General features: G+C 41.8%; 1 protein-coding gene across 8 annotated transcripts in view; it reads left to right on the top strand.

The window, feature by feature from the left end:
- The window catches only part of MAD1L1 (mitotic arrest deficient 1 like 1), a 749,374-nt gene that overhangs the window by 593,424 nt on the left and 135,405 nt on the right, over positions 1–20,545 (top strand). For 7 of the 8 annotated variants that reach the window (XM_075899591.2, XM_006112872.4, XM_006112873.4 and 4 more), the window contains one exon: positions 4,783–4,973. The exons of the other annotated variant lie outside the window; for it this stretch is intronic. In XM_075899591.2, coding sequence (XP_075755706.2) covers positions 4,783–4,973 — 191 coding nt within the window. The remainder of the gene's footprint in view (positions 1–4,782; positions 4,974–20,545) is intronic. 8 annotated transcript variants of the gene reach the window in all.

Here is a 20,545-nt window from a genome sequence, read left to right as displayed (position 1 = left end):
GCATCACAAAGACTAAGTGAGATAATGTAAATGACTGGAATATTGGTATAAAAGGGTACAGCTTGCTTAGGAAGGACATGCAGGGAAAAAACGGAAAAGGAATTGCCTTATGTATTAAAATGTATACAATTAGACTGAGGCTGAGATGAACAGACAGACTTGTTGAGAGTCTCTGGATTAGGTTAAAAGGGGTAAAAAAAAAACCCAAGGATGATGTCATGCTAGGGGTCTACTACAGACCACCTACCCAGCCAGAAAAAGTGGGCCGGGCTTTTTTTAAACAACTAACAAAATCGTCCAAAGCACAAGACTCATGGTGATGGGGGACTTCAACCATCCAGGCATCTGTTGAGAAACTAACACGGCAGGGTACAGCTTATCCAACAAGTTCTTGGAATGTATTGGTGACCTTTTTTTTTTATTTCAGAAAGTGAAGAAAGCTACTAGGGGGACGACTGTTCTAAATTTGAAAGTGGAAGGCAGCTTGGGTGAAAGTGATCATGAAATCATAGAATTCATGATTATAAAGAATAGAAGAAGGGAGAACAGCAAAATGAAGACACTGGATTTCAGGAAGACAGATTTTAGTAAACTCAGAGAGTTGGTAGGTAAGGTCCTTTGGGAAGCAAGGCTCAGAAAAAAAACATCTGAAGACACTTGGCAGTTTTTCAAAGGGACATTATTAAGGGCCCAAAAGCAAACTATTCCACTGCGTAGGAAAGATAGAAAGTATGGCAAGAGACCACCTTGGCTTAACCAGGAGCTCTTACATGATATAAAAATAAAAAAGGAGTTGTATAAAAAGCGAAATCTAGGTCAAATGATAAAGGATGAATATTAGCAAATAATGCAACTATGCAGGGGCAAAATTAGCAAGGCAAAGGCACAGAACAAGTGCAATCTAGCTAGAGACATCTAGGGTAACAAGAAGACATTCTACAAATATATTAGAAACAAGACGAAGACCAAGGACAGGGTAGGCCCATTGCTCAGTGAAGAGGGAGAAACAATAAAGGAAATCTGGAAATGGCAGAAGTGCTTAACAACTTCTTTGTTTTTGTTTTCACCAAGAAGGTTGATGGTGACAAGATGCCTAACATAGTGAATGCTAGTGGAAATGGGGTTGGTTTAAAAGTTAAAATAAAAAAGAACAAGTTAAAAATTACTTAGAAAAGTTAGAAGTCTGCAAGTCACCATGGCTTGATGAAATGCATCCTAGAATACTCAAGGAGCTGATAGAGGAGCCATTAGTTATTTTCTTTGAAAGGTAATGGAAGATGGGAGAGATTCCAGAAGACTGAAAAAGGCAATTATGTGCCCATCTATAGAAAAAGGAAATAAGGACAGCTCGGGAGACTGCAGACCACTCAGTTTAAGTTCTGTATCAGGAAAGATAATGGAGCAAATAATTAAGTAATCGATTTGCAAACATCTAGATTCTAGATGATAGTAAGGTGATAAGTAAGAGTCAACATGGATTTGTAAAGGACAAATCATGTTAAATCAACCTGATGGCTATATTTAATTGGAGAGCTTGGACCCCTCCCCTAGGCCTCCCACCACACCAGAGGGGGAAACATCTGGCATCGCTGGCACCGCAGGGTCGGTGCTGGAGGAAACTGACTTTTAAGCTGGCTCCTCCCCGCACCGGCTCCTACTACTCCCCGTCCTCTCCCTTCCCCCCTTTGCCTCTGATACAGAAGTAGCAAGGAGGGGAAATGCGAGTAGTCTACTAGATTAACTGATACACCTAGGATTATTGGTTAGTTGTCTAGTCGACTATTGTTGACATCCCTAGTAATGAATCTTCTTCCATAAAGTGTGCTACTTGCAGGGCTGTGGTCCAGTGGGAACACGGCACGTGCAGAATAATCATGAGTAGAAATAAGTTTAAAGGACCAAAAGAAACCAAGACCTAACTGTTCATTATATCAGTGAGTCACAAGAGACCTTAGTTGTGTACCGAGACATTTATCTATTTCATGAATTAGATCCCCATCCACCTCCTAAGTTTATAAAATTCTGGCAAGGCATACTTTAAGATCTGCAGGAAAGAGGCATATTTACTTCTCAAAGGCTGTCCTGTGTTTATTAGAAATTTTTAATTTTATACATGTCGGATATGTGAGATATATTAAAGTTAATGCCGTCTCTGACATTGGTGAAATGTTACCGCTGAAATGTGGTCAGTGAATTTTTACTTTCATATGTAGGATTTTATCCTTAACAGTTCTGTTTTAGGAATGCATAGCTGAATGAAGACTGGCAGAATATTGAGGTCAGAGCTGCCAATTAACCTTTTGATTTCAGAGGCTGATTACTCCATTAGTCAAGGGGCAGAAGCAACAGAGAGAATGAGAAGGGTTGTAGCTGCAGAATAACAATCCTGGGAAGGAATGATTTATGTCATACAGTGATGAATTTGGAAGAAAGGAAGAGCGTGTGGTCACTGACTTCTCAAGTTCACATGCAATGTATCAGCAAGAGGGCCTCTGTGTTTGTGACCAGGCTTTAGTAGCACTTCACTTGCTTTATCTGCCTCCACTGATCAATAGTTTCCTTTTATAGCAGTGCCCCAGTGAATAAATTTTCACAATAAATGTCCCTGCTGAGCAGTTAGATTTGAATAGGGTTGGATCGTAGGGGTGGTGGATTAAATAATGTAGAATCTGAGTGTGTGTCTAAATGTGGATGTGCAGGAAAGTTAAGACACAGTAACAAAAGGTGTGACATTAAAGTGCATTAGTGAAAGCACATTAAATCCTTTGTGGATGCTCTCAGCAATGAAGTGGCCTTAGGATATGTCTACTCTACACATAAAAAGCTACAGTGGCACTCACTAAAACAATAAGAGAGTGCTGTAGTTAATCCACCTCCCTGAGAGGCAGTAGTTAGATCAACAGAAGAATTCTTCCACTCTCTACACTGGGGCTACATCTAGACTACATCCCTTTTTCGTAAAAGGGATGCAAATTAGACATATCACAATTGCTAATGAAGCGGGAATTTAAATCTCCTCCGCTTCATTAGCATAAAAATGGCTGCTGCTTTTTTTCAGCACGGAGCTTTGCCGGAAAAAAGCACCAGTCTTAACGCGGATCTTGTGGAAAATAAAGCCTTTTCTGAAAGATCCCTTGTCCCTTATTTTAAGAGATAAGGGATCTTTCGGAAAAGGCTTTATTTTTCGCAAGATCCATGTCTAGACTGGCGCTTTTTTCCGGCAAAGCTCCATGCCGAAAAAAAGCGGCAGCCATTTTTATGCTAATGAAGCGGGGGAGATTTAAATCCCCGGTTCATTAGCAATTGCGATACGTCTAATTTGCATCCCTTTTACAAAAAAAGGATGCAATCTAGACGTAGCCTGGGTGTTAAGGTGGCATAGCTACATATCTCAGGAATGTGAGAAGTCCACACCCTAGAATACACAGCTATGCTAATGTAAGTTTTCCATGTAGATCAGCCTTTAATTTGTTTTAGCTTAAATCACTTCACTTCTAAAGTGAATTCAGCTGAACTGATTAAGGCCTTTCTAATACTGATTGTGTTGTGTCCACACACAGATTTAATGCATCTTAACTAATGCACTTTAAAAGTTAGTTTATCTTTACATTAGGACAAGTTGGTAAAGTTGACAAGTCATTAGCCTTTCGATTGACCTAAAATGTATTAGAGAAACACTGTAGAATATAAGGGGAAGCTGACACCACATGAGGTAACTGCAGAAGATTTGAGGTTCAGGTGAATCAGTAGAGATCATTAGCACAGACCTCAGGTATGCCTTGGCCATTCCCAACTAGTTATGATTTGTGAACCTCAATGTCAAAGAAAAGGCAAGAGATTTCTGAATGGCCATTAGTTTTGTCATTAAAAAAGGTAAGGTAAATCTTTTCTTAAACCTGAGCTGCAATGTTGATACAACCATCTGACTGGGCAGTTTCTTCAGTGTATATTTAAGTAAAGCCAGTCTCTGCAATCAATGGGGGATAAATTGAGTTTTAGTTAATCATAAGACACCTTTGGTGAAAGTTTCTTAGTAATTGTTATGTATGCTCTTGAAGGATTCACAGCTCTGGCAGCTTCTTTTGAAATATTAAAATACCTGGGTGAGTGGCAGACAGCCCCTACTGGCCTCTTTTCCAGAAACTAGTCCAGCTGAGGCAGCAAACTGGAAGAGACAGTGGTTGTTCTTCAGGCATTTTGTAACAATAAAAACCCCCTTCCACAAATCTTAAGAGACTGCTAGACAGTTTGACAATTTGAGATCAAAGCACTTACAGTCAAATTAGGTATGCACTGGAGAAGATTTCCTCTATTACTGGCTTTCTCCAGGCACCATTCTGAACAGTTGTATTTGCAACTGACTACAGAAAAACAACTTTTCTACTGTCCTGCCTCCCAGAAACGTAAATCATAGTCTTGGGATGTGCAAAGGAAATAAGAACATTAGAATGGGAGAGTATAACTTTGAATTTTTGTAGCTCATTGCTAAAAGTGAAACCAAGCAAGGAACTCTCCCTCCTCGTCCCACCAAAAATTCTCTCTCAGATCCCATTTTAACATCTTCTAGTGACCCTAAAGTACATAGCTCAGTCCTACATCATCCTTCTTGAGCTGGGAGAGGACCTTTCAGCTCCTGACTTCTCATACTTTGCTTGCTTGTTCCTTAACTAATTAACCCCATCATCTCATTTGGCTTGGCTAGCACCCTAATTACAATGCAAGATCCACTTGGTGCTAATGCAACTTTTACCAAGATACACTTTTCCCTCCTCCCCTTCCTAGAGCTGAAGAAGCAAGTGGAAAGTGCCGAACTGAAAAACCAACGACTTAAAGAAGTTTTCCAGACCAAGATCCAGGAGTTTCGCAAGGTATGCTACACACTGACGGGATACCAGATTGACATCACTACTGAGAACCAATACCGGCTCACCTCCATGTATGCTGAGCACCAAGGAGACTGCTTGCTTTTTAAGGTAGGCTTGTATTCCCCCGTCCCATCCAACTCTTTGAGGTAATTGTGATCAGCAAGCCAGAATACTTTCTTCATTCTAACTGCTGAGAAATGCCAAGTCAGAAGCTCTTGCTTTATGACAGTTGTTCCTTTTTGACCACCTTCTGCATTTGAATACAGTGAGAGTGGAGATGCTTCCTCCTTTTAAAGAATTCTGTGAGAAGACTGAGTCCTAATTCTTCCTCTCACTTATACCAGAGTAAATTGGGAGGAGTTTAGGCTAGGGATGTGAACACTTAACAGGTTACCTGGGAAGCATCACCTTTAATGGGTGATGCTTACTGGATAAGGTTAACTGACGCCTGGGAAGTGCCAGTCCCATGTGGGACTGGGAGCTAGCAGCCTGGGCTAGCCACAGAGCCCCTCCATCCACCACAGCTCGGCTAGAACAACTCCCTTCCCCTCCCCCTGCTGCAGGCAGAGGTTGCTCCAGATGGGCTGGAACCACTCCAGCCCAGCCATTGCAGGTGGGGGGACCAGCCCAGCTGGGCTAAAGCAGACACTTCCCCCACCCAGCCCTCCTTTTAATTTATTAACCTGTTAAATATAGTGTTTAACACTTTGTTTAACCAGTTAACCAATTAATTGGTATTTTACATTCCCAGTTTATACTACAACTGCACTAAGAATGCTGTGGTTGCAAAGCTGCAATGTTGTAACACTGCAGTGTAGACATTCATTACAGTGACAGAAGGGCTCTTCCCTTTGCTGTAGTTAATCCACCTCCCCAGGACGTGACCACTTGGTTGATGGCAGAATTCTGTCATTTTAGCACTGTCTACACTAAGGATGAGGTTATCAAAAGTTGCTCTTCTCGGGAAGATAGGGTGTGAATGGATTTTAAGAGCTGTAACATGCTAGTGTATGTTTCCAGTGTAAACCACCCCTCAATCAAATTCAGTGGAGTTACTTTGGTTTAAAGGAAAATAAAATATGCGCACGATGCTCCAAGAATCTAGCATTAGAACTCCCTATTTTCTATCAGCAGAGAAATGTACCACATCTTCATATCCTCAAACCTAGCCAGAGGGATATGTGTTTAGCTGGCTACTCTTTATGGTGAATCCTGCGTCAGTGTGGATGCTGGACTAAATCAGTGGTGCTCAACCTTTTGTCATTCACGATCCCTGTGCTGCGGGGGCTGCCAATGGCCCCGGATCAAAGCACCATGCGACCGCCAACCACCGGGCCCAGCCCCCAGCTGGCCAGATCAAAACATCGCGACCCCCCAGGAAGATAGCCGCAACCCCCTTGGGGTCATGACCCACGGGTTGCGCACCACTGTACTAAATGACCTCTGAACATCTCTTCCAGCCCTACAGTTCTGTGATTGTATATCCAGGACAGGGCCTCATCCATTCATCTGTCCAACATTTTAGGCCTGTTATTTCAAGTGCAGCTTTCTCCTATTGTTAAGTAGTAATATTCAGTATTCACAGGCTGTTCAGACACTGTGGAATTACTAAGACATTGACTATGTCAGGGCTCAACAAAATACAATCTTAGTTGGAGAAGATGAGAGAGGGGGTTGTTAGTTGAGAAATCAACAAGCCGTTTGTGTAATTTATTTACCCAAGATTAGTTGGAATGTAAAACCAGCTGCCAAAGTCAGCTACAGAAGTAAGTTTCTCTATAAGTTGTTCCCCTTTTGCAAATTTTTAATAACTGCTGAAGTACTGAGGGTTTTTTAATTAGCTGGTTTGAACTGGCTGAGCAGTTTTCTGGCAAGACGGGAGTGGTGGGGAATAGACATAAGCACTGAGGGCTATTTATACATTCTAGGTTAATAGAAGGTTATTTTGTAGTGCTTTCCAATGGAAATTGTTTATGACACGGTGTTCCACTACATCACACTGTGCAATCACATCCTTTTCTCCTTACAGTCCTAAAAGTCACTTCTTTAATGAGTGTTATAAACTATAGCTTTGTAACAGGGTAGCTGGCTCGTTAAATGAAACTGGACTCAGCTCTCCTGTTCCTGGAAGAAGACTGAAGGCAGGAGAACTGCAGGTGGGATCTGCTGGCTACTGTCTCCAAGCCACAGAGCTGGGGCCAATGTCTGGAGAAGGCTGAAGGCCAGAGAAGGATGCCTGCTAGCTCCAAACTGGAGAGCCAGAGCCAAACAATAGAGAAGACTGAAGGAAAGGAAAGGAAAGCAGGAGAGGGGCTTACCCATAGTCACCTTCTCTCTGAAGAGCTGCATCCGAAGACCAGTAAGAAGGTCGGGAGAGAGTGTAACGCTCCCCTGGCAAGTGTTCTCCTAGCACAGAGACTATGGGCATTCCCACTGGGAAGAGCAGGAAGTGTAAGAAATGTAACCTTAACAGATGACACTAGGCCACGGTGAGAACAAGGACTGTTTGCAGACAGGTGATGTGCACTGTGTTTTGGGACTTTAGATGTAGATTCTTTGTAAAAGGTTGTTGTAATAAACTGGCCCCTGTAGGAATATTTTTTTAAGAGCGAGCCTGAAGTGGAGTCCATTGGGTTATTCAAGAGGGGAAATAAGCAGAGGATGTGCTTGCGGGGCTGCCCTGAGACCTGAGAGTGTGCCTACAAGTAGGCCACTCATTTGTAAGCCTAGGTTCATTTATTTTAAGAATATTCAAAGTGATATAACAAATAAGGTGCATGCAAGTGCCCCAATGCTGTCATCATTTCTCCTTGTCTTGTCTTGCACTGAAATCTATGGGACAGGGACTGATCCTTATTTTTGGGAAGTGCTTTAACATCTATAGTGCAAAATAAGTACTATAACATTCCCATGGGTGGCAATGGGAAGTCCCATAGTGGTCTGGCTGTATGGCCAGGCTTTGAGTGCAGATTTTATGGGCACTGTCTTTCATATGAGACACTTATCTCATGGGCAGCACTTTTGGGGCACTGTATGAAATAAATAATTGAGATGTGTCCTCATCAGCAGCAAACAGTTTAGTCACACCCTCACACTGGTTTAATATCATAGGTTTTATTTCCACATGCAATAAAACCTTCATCCTAATCTTCATGCTTCTCCTGTCATGATGCTTAACACTCTTACTCCTATTTTTGGCATTCTGTTCTAAATCATGAAGTGATATAATTAAAAACAAATCATGAAAAGCAGCTCCCATCTCCCTAGTGTCTCAGTGTTGGTAATAGCATCTTACCCATCCCAGCAAGTGTTAACCTACAGAGCAACTAGGAGTACTACACCTCTCCCCTATGGCAACTGCAATTAAAATCATATTCACTTCCAGTTGGTCCCTTGAGGGCATGATGGTCTTTTGTCCACATTATACTCAGCACCATATAATTTGGTACAAATAATAGCATTTTCTATAAAGATGGCAGTGACTCACTATCAGAGATATTTCAGGCAAGTTAAGGCTAAGACCGTTAGCAAAGTTGTGTGTGGGAAGATTGCATGTTGACCACCTGAATTATAGCATTCATTTACCTCCACATTCTTCTTAACGCCATACCAAAATAAGCTCGAGAGCTGTTGGAAAAGAGTAAGCAAGCAGAGACTCTTATCTCTAAATACTGATCTTGCTTTACTTTCTTCACTTGTGGCTTCATTCCTAAGTGTTTCCATAGAACTAAATTGGATGTCACCAGACATGGCAGGAGAAGTTTAGATCTCCAACATTTTCAGGAGGCACCCTTCAAGACCAGTCTCCGCAAATGGCTGATTGATTTATAGGCTTCCCTGGCACACCGTCCCACCATGAGGGTTGCCTTTGTATAAGAGGAACAGATTTGAAATTCCTTTAACACAGAAGCCCCACAACAAAATCTTGGAATCTTTCTCCCATCTTAAGAAGTTGCATCCCCAAAGTCTATTGTTCAGAGAAAGAGCAAAGTATATACATCTGTTTTTCCCCTCAGTGAATACAGACTGCTGATGCCTATGTATACAATGAGGCTTGGATCCTGATTATGGCTTCTCAATGGGATTGTGTGTTTATGCTGTGGAATCTCTGAGCTGTAACTTACTGTGGGTGTTTGTGTGCATTGCATTAAGCTGGAGAGGTCACAAAGCAGGAAACACTGTTTGTATTTATTTCACTCATGCAATCTATGGAGCAGGTTCTATATAATTAGACCAAACAAGTCCCGTTACACTTTACAAGCTTCTGCAGCTTGTCTGCAAACTTTAGGGCACGTTTCAGTAATACAGCTGGTGGCATTTAATTTTCATTGAAACTTGAAGAGTCAGCTATGCAAGAGTAGTTACTGTAATGGCTGTAACCCCTTCAGAGCAGAATGATGTGTGAGGTATTTCCAGGCAGAATTTTCCTTTCTTGTGGCTGGCCACCCTGCCTTGTTTGCTGTAACTTTCCAGTCAGTTCATATGATACAGAAGCTGAGTTGTTTGTTAGAGCAGCAGTGGATGGGTTAATCAGAATGACGCATTTTAAGAAGAAGAGACTGTCCATAAATGAATACTGAATTTCAATGAATTTTTTATCAGTGCATATTGGAGATCCCTATAGACACAACAGAGGAGCTCATCAAGATGAAGGATGTTACAATGATTTTAAGAACCCCTTCATGTGCATGTACATAGGCTGGAGCATCTCAGACTTCGCAGCCCTCTCTCTTTCTTTCTCTCGCTTTAATTAAATGCTATGAAAAGTCATGTTCAGACTCCTTACCAGGAGTTTAGTTTCAGATGATTTTGCGGAAGGTTATATATTACAATTATTGCATTACTTGGCAGTTTCATATTCTATCACTGTTGCTGGTTCATTAGTTCATTAGTTTGTAATGCATATTCTTTGCTTTCTGTGTAAGTGCTTGTAATGTAGCTCTATCCAGGCAACCCAACAAGAGATGCACTGACTACACTTTTACCTACTGCCTTCATTTTTCCTGCACTAATCAATTTCTTTATGACAAATCTGTTAGCTATACCTATTGCTAAACAAATAAATATTAAAAGACCAAGAGAAATTACCAAGAGTAAGCTTAGCTGACTTTTTATTAAGGTGAAGGGTGGATCAGTGTAGCTTATTTGAGCACATATATATATCATGCTGTTTACCCTGTTCACAGCATGGACACTAAACAAACAGTGGAGAAAGGGAGAGAATGGCAATGGAAATTGTTAGAGGCCAAAAAAGAAATGCTTTGGTATGAAGATTTTTGGATTGCTTAGAGAAGTGATGTATCAGGGTGTCATGAGAGGCATGCAAAATAATAAATGGTACAGAGAAGGTAAATCAGGGGCCTTTGTTTACTCTTTTTGTATTATATAAGAGCATGGGGCTATGAAAAGAAAATGAAAGGCAATACATTTCAAACTTATGAAGGGAAATCTTTTCTTGCATGGTGTAAATTTGATTTTTGGAAGCTGCTGCTACAAGATACTGTAAAGGCCAAAAGCTCACTGAGAGTTAGAAAAGCATTAGACAGTTATGTGGCTCAAATGAGAACATCCGCCTTTACGGTATGTAGGAAAAAGGGATATGTAAATCCTTTTTTTTCAGGGCATAAAGCCAGTTTCTAACTGAGGAAGTTAGGCAAAACTTTCCTCTGTGGGCAGGTTATTCCAAAATTGAGTGTTCTACCATTTCTTGCATTTTCTTCTGAAGCAACTGGCCCTGGCACTGTTGTTGACGGGGTACTGGGCTAGATGGGTCACTGGGTTAATCCAGTATGACAATTTCTATATGTGTATGTGGAATCTGATGATGTTTAGAAACCTTGCTGGTATCATTTTCTCTGCTTGCTCAAGAAAGGTAGGACCAAATTACTTAACAATCCTTGCATTTATTATGTGGACCCTCTTTGGTTGACAAGCAAGTTTAAAATCCCTTAATTTTTTTTTCCATTATCACAGTGAGGTTATGTTCCTGATCTGGTAAATATCAACCTATCTTCTCATTCTCCTTTATTTTCCATAGCCTCAAAGTCTCACCCTCTAGGATGGGGAGCTCAACCTAGTTCCACCTCTTAGCTATGATGTTCTTTTCTACCAAACTTATCATAAGTGAGCACAGCTCCCCAAAGTGAGTCATTGGGAAATATCCCAGAGATGTAGTTTTTATGAGTTTAAAGGAGACTTCCCAAGATTTTAGAGCAGGGGCAGGGAACCTTTTTCGGGTCGGGGCCACAAACCCTCCCATGGCGCCTGACTGAGAAGGAGAAAGACACTCCCCACATTCCCCTCACACACCGGAGCCTAGGGGGCCCAGTCTAGTAGATTTTTGTACTCCAGCCCTGCGGTGGGGAGGCAGGTGGCTGGCGCCCCAACACAGGCTCCCCAATGCAGGAGGGGCCCTGAGTCTGAGGGCAGATCCAGGCAAGCCAGGGGCCACATTTGCCCCACGGGCCTGAGGTTCCCCACCCCTGTTTTAGAGAGAGAATAAAAATGGAAGCATTGTGACTTTGAATGAGGCTGGCACCACTCGCTGCAAATAAAACCTTTATTCGAGTCCAGATGGAGTGAGTTTCATGAAGTAATATAAAATCAACAGCTTCTTTGCGATGTGCTAAATTAACAGCCACTGCACTCAGACAGCCTTTGAACCACACTTGTTTAAGTTGTTATTTAAAAGACTGGATTGAAGATGCATAAAAAGCAGCCATCCCTGCAAAACTTCAAGGCAATCTGAAGAGCTGAAGCTGGCTTCTCATGTGGTTTACTTTTGTTTACTGAAGCCAAGTGAAAGGGGGGTAAAAAGAATAAAAGCCACTTCACTTTGGGGGCTCTTTGATGGAAGAGGGACACTCCGTAAGGACAGACACTGGCTGTGTGCTAATTGTAACTGTGGAATGTGGAAGGAAAGTAGCTGTGATGGTGCTGCTAATGTCTGATGAGCAAAGAGAGCAGCTGGGGCTGGCTCAACAGAAACTTGTTTTGCTGACCTTTACTTCTGTTTGTGGCAATCCTAGCGCTTCCTTCTCCTTTACTGCTTACGGCATTTTAGACGGGTTGATTCTATGTAGAGGTTTATCAACTGTAACCAAGATCAGTCCTCTTCCCAATACAGGAAACCCCCACCTTATGCTGGCCAGAGTTGCGATCCCCCGCACTTACAACCATTTTTGTGAGTGTGGAAGGGGCCGATATCCCCGACTTATGTCCTCAGCCCGCATTTAAGACAATGCACAGAGTCTATCGTAAATGCTGGTTCAAGTTATGACTTCTCCAGGAACGGGTCACATCGCAAGTCGGGGGCCACCTGTATTGCCTAAAGCAGGGGTCTGCAACCTATGGCTCTAGAGCCATATATCGCTCAGTACAGGACCAAATATGGCCCTTTTGTTACTCCCAAAATACACACGACTTTTTAAATTTAAATGAAAAAGTAATTCGGAATTTTAAAAATGCATAATTACACATGTCAAGATTTTTTTTTTGGTCTATTTCACCTTTAACTGTTCATTTTAACAATCATCCATCCTCTCTGCTCTTTGGGAGTCATGCATATTCTCTTTTTATTTGATTGGTCAAGGATTTCTTCCATCATCATAGGTGATGGTGAACTCTGTAACCCTGTAACAGTAAAAATGGTGAAGAGAAAGAGAGATGACGAGTATCAAAATTTTCAAAAGAGACTTGTGTGCATTTATGGATAGGTCTGGATCTCCACACTGTCTCATTTGTGGTGAGAGACTGTTCTCAAACAAACAGATTTAATGACAAAACATGCAGTATTTGCTACAAAATACCCTCAGGGTTACGCAGGAAAAAAAGCCTCCGAGGAGCTGCAGTGAAAAATGAACATTGGACAAAATAGCCTGGTGGCATGGTTAAAAAAAGGTGGGAGCTTAAACTCTGCAATTTTTGCAGGCTCATACAGCATTATTTGAGAGGGGAAGCTTTTCACTATGGGTTATGTGAAGAAATGCATTCTAAAAATTGGTCATGAACTACTTGATGAGTTTCATAACAAAGAGAAAAATCGTACAGAAAAGTCAAGATATGCTATTGTCGGCCAAAACTGTTCATGACGGAGCTGTGAAAATGGCCCATCAAATCGACAAGGAAGAAATGCAAACTTTGAGTACATTTACTTATTTTTTGTTTGCTTTGAACAAAACACATATGTGACATTAGTCAGTTGTGTATTCTGGGGTGATATATTTGCAGAAATGCTGTGCGCGAAGAAATGATTGAGATATTACCAATGTAAAATCAAACAAAGGGTGCCGAGATCCATAAGGGCATGTCTACACAGCAGGGATAAACTCGAAATAAGCTATGCAACTTGATCTACGCCAATTGCATAACTTATTTCAAATTTGGGCACGTCTACACAGCACTTATTTCAAAATAGAGCACCTTCCTCTGACTTCTCTTACTCCTCATACAATAAGGTTTACAGAAGTCAGAATAAGGAACCCATTATTTCAAATTTATTTCAAAATAATGGGCTTGCTGTGTAGATGCACAATACATTATTTTGGAATAACTGACGTTATTTTGTAAGGGTGACAAACTCATCAGGCTTTTAGACTGTGACTGGTTGCTCATGTTTCACTATCTTGTCGACATTACCTGTCATTTGAATGAGATGAACCTTAAGCTACAAGGTCAAGGAAATACAGTCCTGGTTCTGCAGCAGCCAGTGTTTGGATTTCAGTCAAAATTGACTATCTTAATCAAAGATATCAACATGGACAGACTTATGACATTTTGAAAAATTATGAATGTTTCATGATTCGAATCAGAGAGAAAATCCGAATAACAGCCTTGATTTGCAGCAGTTTGCTGGGTTTGTTTCTGAGCTCATGATGGCATTTGAGTCTCGTTTTGTTGACTTTTGCCAACACAGTGCTCTGTTTAAGTTTATGATGATTCGTCCACATAAAGCATGGCTTCCCAAACTGGGGGGCGTTCCCCCCCTGGGGAAGCATGAAGAAATTCCAGGGGCGGGGGGATGCTAGGCGACCCAGCCACACACACACCCCGTCAATCCCACCCCAAGTTTTGCTGTTATTTTTTTGGGAGAGGGATGTGAGGGTTTCTCAAAAATCAAAAAAGGGTGTATGATGCAAAAAGTTTGGGAACCACTGACATAAAGTGTCTGTTGACGAACTGGATTTGACAGTCATTTCAGGTATCTCAGTTAGTGATTTGGAAATGAAAATAACAGATTTCAAGGAGTCAGATATCTGGGTGGAAAAATTCATCAAGCTGAATTCTGATTTAGAATCACTTGCTTGACAACTTCCAGAATTGGCAAAACTGAACAAATGGGCTGACATGAAGAAATTAGAGCATGATGATAATCTGATTCTGCAATCTTGGAAAGAACTTCTTGTCACATACAACACCATGCAGAACATCAGCTTGGCCTTACTTTCAATGTTTGGCTGCATCTATATGTGTGAGCAGGCTTTCTGTCTTTTGAATCAAATCAAAGGTAATTTGCGCTCAAAATTGACAGAAGGTAACCTGAATGCGTTAATGAAGCTGAATTTAACCAGTTATGATGTAAACTTCAAAGGAATATGCAAAAAGATACAGCAGCAGAAGTCCCATTAAATAATGGGAGTACAATGAGTACAATGTTTCATTTATGCTATTATTAATCATCATGTCAACTATTAATAATATTAAGTTATATATTTTCAGTCATGCAAATGGGCATTCTTATACTGGCTCTTTGTTGCCCACTTGTTCTGAATTTTGATGTAGTTGCCAACCCCTGGCCTAAAGCTAAATTCTCATCCCTTTTTCCTCCCTCAAAATGTATGTGAATTATAGTGTCCTTGCAATAAAGGGATTTTTCCATGTTTGATGAAAACTTCTATCAGGAGGATTAGCAGAGTTGATAGCTTAGGTAGTTCACATATTTTTATTTCTGTTTCCTTCACAGGGTACTATATTCCATGCAAATTGAAATAATCCCTTTGCAGGGGACACACGTCACAAAAAAGCCAAAATATAAAGCAATATAAAAGTGCTAACATAACCAATAGTAAGATAGACCTGATTCACTGCAGATGTGGGTTTGTGTGGATGTGTTTTGAATGGAGAAGCCATGAGTGAGTTGTTCGGCTCCAGAGAGAGCTAATATAAGCTTTACATTGAATCATCATGCATCTTGTATATAATCCTATGTAGATATGCCATGTTACAGCACAGAGAGCAGCGTAAAAACCTCAGCAAATGGCCTAAATTGGCATTTCTGTGTCTAAAAATGATGTGGTGAAGAGAGTTGCTTCTTCCTGATACTTGGCTGCCCCTCACAGTCCACTCTTCCCATATCAAGCCTGGCTTCTCTCTCTCAAACCCCAGAGTCCCACTCACCCCTTCATGCCCCCTGCTGGCCTAGCCTGCAGTTTTGGTCTCCTCAGAGTTTAGGGGTGGTGCAGTACCCCTGCGGACTAAAGCAGGCTGAGCTCCATCCGTGAGCAGCAGTTGCATGTCATCTTTGGAACTAAATGAGGTTATAGTGATTAAGAAGAATAGCATTGTGGTTAAGTTACACACTGTGAAAAGCTGCCCTACATCTAAGCTGCTACCCGAACATGTGTGGAGCCTGTGTGATTCTCATGGGTTAGCTAGAGGGATCCTGAAAAAAGTAGACTTCAAGAGACATTTCAAAAAGGCCTCATTTTTAAATGTTTCCTCTGGCAAAGTTATATAGTCTTTGACCTAGAAATTAGAACAGAAATTTCAACTAGCCAATGAAAAAGTAGTGGGTTAAACCAGGAGACAGAATGTAATCATTTGTGTGTGAAATAGACAGTTTAAATCCTTTAAGTACTAATCACAATGCAGCCTTAACTTTAGAGTAGCTAGGGCCCCTCTGTAATTACTGTATAGGTCTCAAAATGAGCCGTTTAATAAGTGGATTGTTTTTCCCCATCTGCTCTTCCTGTATGAGTGTTGTGCTTGCTCGTTAGATGTGGATGTGGATGACGTGAGCTGTCAGTGGTGTGGAAGCTATGAAGCTGTGTACATGTGCTTAGCATGCTTGCAAGATCAATTACCTCCACTTTGAACTCACCAATAAGTGTCCTTCAGTAGCATGTCCCCAGCTGTTCATTTCTTCTTGTATCTCTCTCATCCCCCTCCTCCTCTCTCTTCGGTGAGTTTCAAGAGTGAAAAGAAGTCACAGTTTTGATAGAGTGCTGTTCTTCCAGCAGCCGTCTCGCACTCCTGCACACACAATCAAAAATAGCAGTGGTGCTCATCGGTGGAGCAGGCCAGGCAGAGAGAGATTGATTTGAGATTGCAGGCCTCTATTAACTCCTCATTCTTGTTAATTACACGTTATTTTATTTTTATATTTTGTTTTTCAATTTCTCTGCGTGGCTTCTGTGGATTAGTTTCTCAGCTGCAGGAGGCATGCGCCATTTGTGTGCGAGTGTGATGTGTTAATGCCAAATGTGCTGCATTAGAATTGCGGCAAAGGTCAGCCAGGAATTTGTGTGGTCTCTGAAATCAACAGTTCTGAAGCAGGATGTAGCAATCAATCTGTTGAGGTTATTTGAATAAATATTGTATTAAAACCATGTTTCATTCTCAGTGCCTGTCTCCATTCCACATTGGTACATTTCTTTAATTCTTGCCCCTGTCTTCATCCTGCTCACCACATGCTCCAATTTCTGCCACATTATCAATCTGGCTGCATGCATTTCTTCCTGAAATAGTTTTCCTTTCTCTTAATGGAGTCATAAGTGTGTATTTTCTGCCCTTTTAAACTAATCTGCCTCAAGAATTGCAGACTCCAAAGGAGAAACCAACAGAAAGACTCATTGAGCATAGAGCTCTCAGGAGCATAATGCGGGTAAACACAGCCTCAGTTGCCTTTCATTCTGGTATAGAATCTGGTCGAAGGGAATCAGTGATGAATACCCTCCTCATTCTCCCTTACCATGGCAGATGGTAGAGAAAACCTCCACTAGCCAGGAGTCAGTAATAGCGGACATAGAATTCTCCAGGCCTCATTGACTCAGTCTGTGCTTTCTGGGAAGAGAAGAGGATGAGAGGTTTTCTCAAGGACCTGAAATTTGTTTTATAGTGTAATCCAGGGGAGGATGGAGACACATTCAGGTTTCGCTATCCAAGTAGGAAATGGCTGTCATGTTTAAGTGCTAATCCAGTTACATAGCCTTGGTTTTAAAAGCGGAAAACCAGATTCACGGGGAGATGTGAGAATAAGCTTGTTAATGTGGGGCCATTCAGCATGCTCTGTCTCTGTTGTTTGCTAATCTTTACTCTTAGCCACCATGGAGGTGCTTTTCCAAGTGCCCTGCCCCAAGCTTTTTCAGGCCATGATGGTAGACATTCACAGATGGGATTTCCTTGCATATCCGGGGACCTTTCCAAGCATCTCTGCCAATAGGTTAATATGAGCCTGTCCCCTCCCTCCATGGCCTCCACAGACTCGATTCTCTCTTTCTTTCTCCCCACAGAGAAACCATTTAAAAAACCTGGCAGCCTTCAAGTTGTTCTTTTATGTGCTTTGCTCAGCCTGATCGCAGCCATCAAAGCAGTTTGGTCTCATCTGGGCACTGCATATGTTAGCAGGACCACATGAAGGACTTCTGGTCATTCCGCATCACAGATAATAGTAATTAATCTAATTACTGACTTGACAGTTCTTTGCACAAGTCTGATTTCCCTCCTCTTCCACAAGTGCCAGTGCATTTGAGACTTGGAGCTAAGTCTACGCTTCACATTGACCCAGCTCAAGGAGATATACATGTGCTAGATCGGATCAAACTAGCATGCTAAAAACAGTATAGCCTTGACAGTGAAAGCAACAGGAGGGGCTATATACCCACCTGAGATAGCATGTACATGGGATGGGTAGCATTTTATGCCACCACAGCTGCACTCCGTTCGTACAGTGTTTGCTCTGCCAGAGATATGTCTCTTCGAACTGAGACTCAATCCCCATCTTAAAAGTGACACATAGCCTTGTAACAAAATACAGGACTATGTAGCACTTTAAAGACTAACAAGATGGTTTATTAGATGATGAGCTTTCGTGGGCCAGACCCACTTCCTCAGATCAAATAGTGAAAGAAAATAGTCACAACCATATATACCAAAGGATACAATTTTAAAAAATTGAACACATATGAAAAGGACAAATCACATTTCAGAACAGAAGGAGGATGGGGGGGGAAGTGTGGAAAAGGTAAATGTCTGTGAGATAATGGCATTAGAAGTGATAATTGGGGAAGCTATCTTTGTAATGGGTAAGATAGTTGGCGCCTTTGTTGAGACCAACACATAGAGTGTCGAATTTTAGCATGAATGACAGTTCAGAGGATTCCCTTTCGAGTGCAGATTTAAAATGCTTTTGAAGTAGGATGCAGGTAGTTAAGTCGTTGAGACAGTGTCCTTTCTGGTTGAAATGGCAAGAAACTGGTTTTTCTTTGTGGTCCTGTCTAATATCTGTTTTGTGTGCATTGATTCTTTGGCGAAGCATCTGAGATGTTTGTCCAATGTACATAGCAGACGGACACTGTCGGCACATGATAACATAAATTATATTTCTGGATGCGCAGGAATATGTATTCTTGATCTTATAACTCACTTGGTTAGGTCCAATAATGGTATCAGCAGAGTGAATATGTGGACAAAGCTGGCAACGGGGTTTGTTGCAAGGGAAGGTGCCAGGGTTGGTATTAGTGTGGTATGTCCTGTGGTGGTTGGTAAGAATCATCTTGAGGTTAGGTGGTTGTCTAAAGGAGACTATGGGTCTGTCTCCCAGAGCCTCTTGGAGTTTAGTATCCTGTTCCAGTATAGGCTGTAGTTTATTGAGAATGTGTTGGACAGGTTTAAGTTGGGGGCTGTAGGTGATGACAAATGGTGCTCTATTGTTGGTTTTCTTGGGTTTGTCTTGAAGTAGATGGTTTCTAGGTATTCGTCTGGCTCTTTCAATTTGCTTTTTTATTTCTCCGGGTGGGTAGTTGAGATTTATAAATGCTTGGTAGAGATCCTGAAGTTTCTGGTCTCTGTCAGTGGGATTAGAGCAGATGCGGATGTATCGAAGGGCTTGGCTATAGATGATGGATCGTATGGTGTGTGCTGGATGGGAACTGGATGCATGTAGGTAACTGTATGAGTCAGTGGGTTTTCTGTAGAGAGTGGTGACTAATTTTCCATTGGTGATTTGTACTGTGGTGTCCAGGAAATGGATCTCTCGTGTAGAATGGTCCAGGCTGAGATTGATGGTGTGGTGTAGGTTGTTGAAATCTCTGTGGAATGTCTCCAGTGTTTCTTGGCCATGCGTCCAGATCATAAAGATGTCATTGATGTAGTGTAAGTAGAGAAGGGGTAAAAGGGGACGGGAATTGAGGAAACGTTGTTCTAGGTCAGCCATAAAGATATTAGCATACTGTGGGGCCATGCGTGTACCCATGGCTGTGCCGCTGATCTGGAGGTATAAGTTGTTCTCAAACTGGAAATAATTGTGGGTGAGAACAAAGTTACATAGGTCTGCTATCAGGTTGGCAGTAGTGTCCTCTGGGATAGTGTTTCTAATTGCTTGTAATCCGTCTTCATGTGGGATGTTGGTGTACAGTGCTTGTACATCCATGGTGGCAAGGATGGTGTTATTGGGGAGGTTATCGATGTTTTGTAGTTTCCTTAGGAAGTCAGTAGTGTCTTCGAGATAGCTGGGGGTGTTGGTTGCGTAGAGTTTGAGGAGAGAGTCTACATAGCTGGATAGACCAGTAGTGAGTGTGCCAATACCAGAGAATATGGGACGTCCGGGGTGTCCAGGTTTATGGATCTTGGGAAGCAGATGTGATACTGTCACAACAAATATTGCAGGTGAGGCCAAGGAGTCCCATGAGCTGAGCTGCCATCGTGTCACGGATAAGTATGAAAGAGCCATAGTCTGTCCTGATGAACATTCTTAATTAAAATAAAACACTTTTCTTGCCAAATAGTCTTTATTCCTATATGAAAATGTATGTGGTCACTGTCTAGTTCACCACATGCAAGCCGCCATCACAAGTGGTAACTGGTACCCTGACTAGGTGTCTCAGCAGAGGCTAGTGTCTGTATCAGTATCGTGGCTTGAGTGGAGTGCTCCTTTGTAAATCTCTGTCCCTGCTTCTCCCCTCCCCCCACGATCTGGCATGTGTTAGAGCTGCTTACTTTCTGTAAGGGAGAAAGAGTCATTTAGTGATTAGAGCAAAGATCTAGGGAAAAGACTCCTGGTTTCTATTCCCATCTCTGCCATTGACTTGCTTTGAAACCTTGAACTCATCACTTAATCAGCCCATTTTTCTCCTCGTCTATAAAATGGGTCCGGAACAATTCTATTCACTTTACTTTGGAGAGGAATGAGACGCTTAATTAAATGTACAGCGCTTAGGACTTTTTAGCTGAAAGCAGTGTAGAGATACCAAATGTAAAGTGCTTTTGTTATTCGTATATAGACTGCTTCTTAGCGATGCCTTCAACCGGGCTTGAGGTTGAGGCTCATTAGTGGAACAGGGTGAGGAAGCCTACTAGGTTACTGCCCTGGCTGCTCTCTCTTTTCTCTGGATACATACCACCTTTCAGCAGCACTAAATTCAATTCCATTTCATTTTTTTTAAAGCCTTGGTCTTTTGCAAAGA

Source organism: Pelodiscus sinensis, chromosome 15 (assembly GCF_052426305.1).
Source record: "Pelodiscus sinensis isolate ZL-2025 chromosome 15, ASM5242630v1, whole genome shotgun sequence".
Classification (NCBI taxonomy): domain Eukaryota; kingdom Metazoa; phylum Chordata; order Testudines; family Trionychidae; genus Pelodiscus; species Pelodiscus sinensis.
The sequence above is the reverse complement of the archived record's forward strand: the minus strand, read 5'-3'. Positions and strand labels throughout refer to the sequence as shown.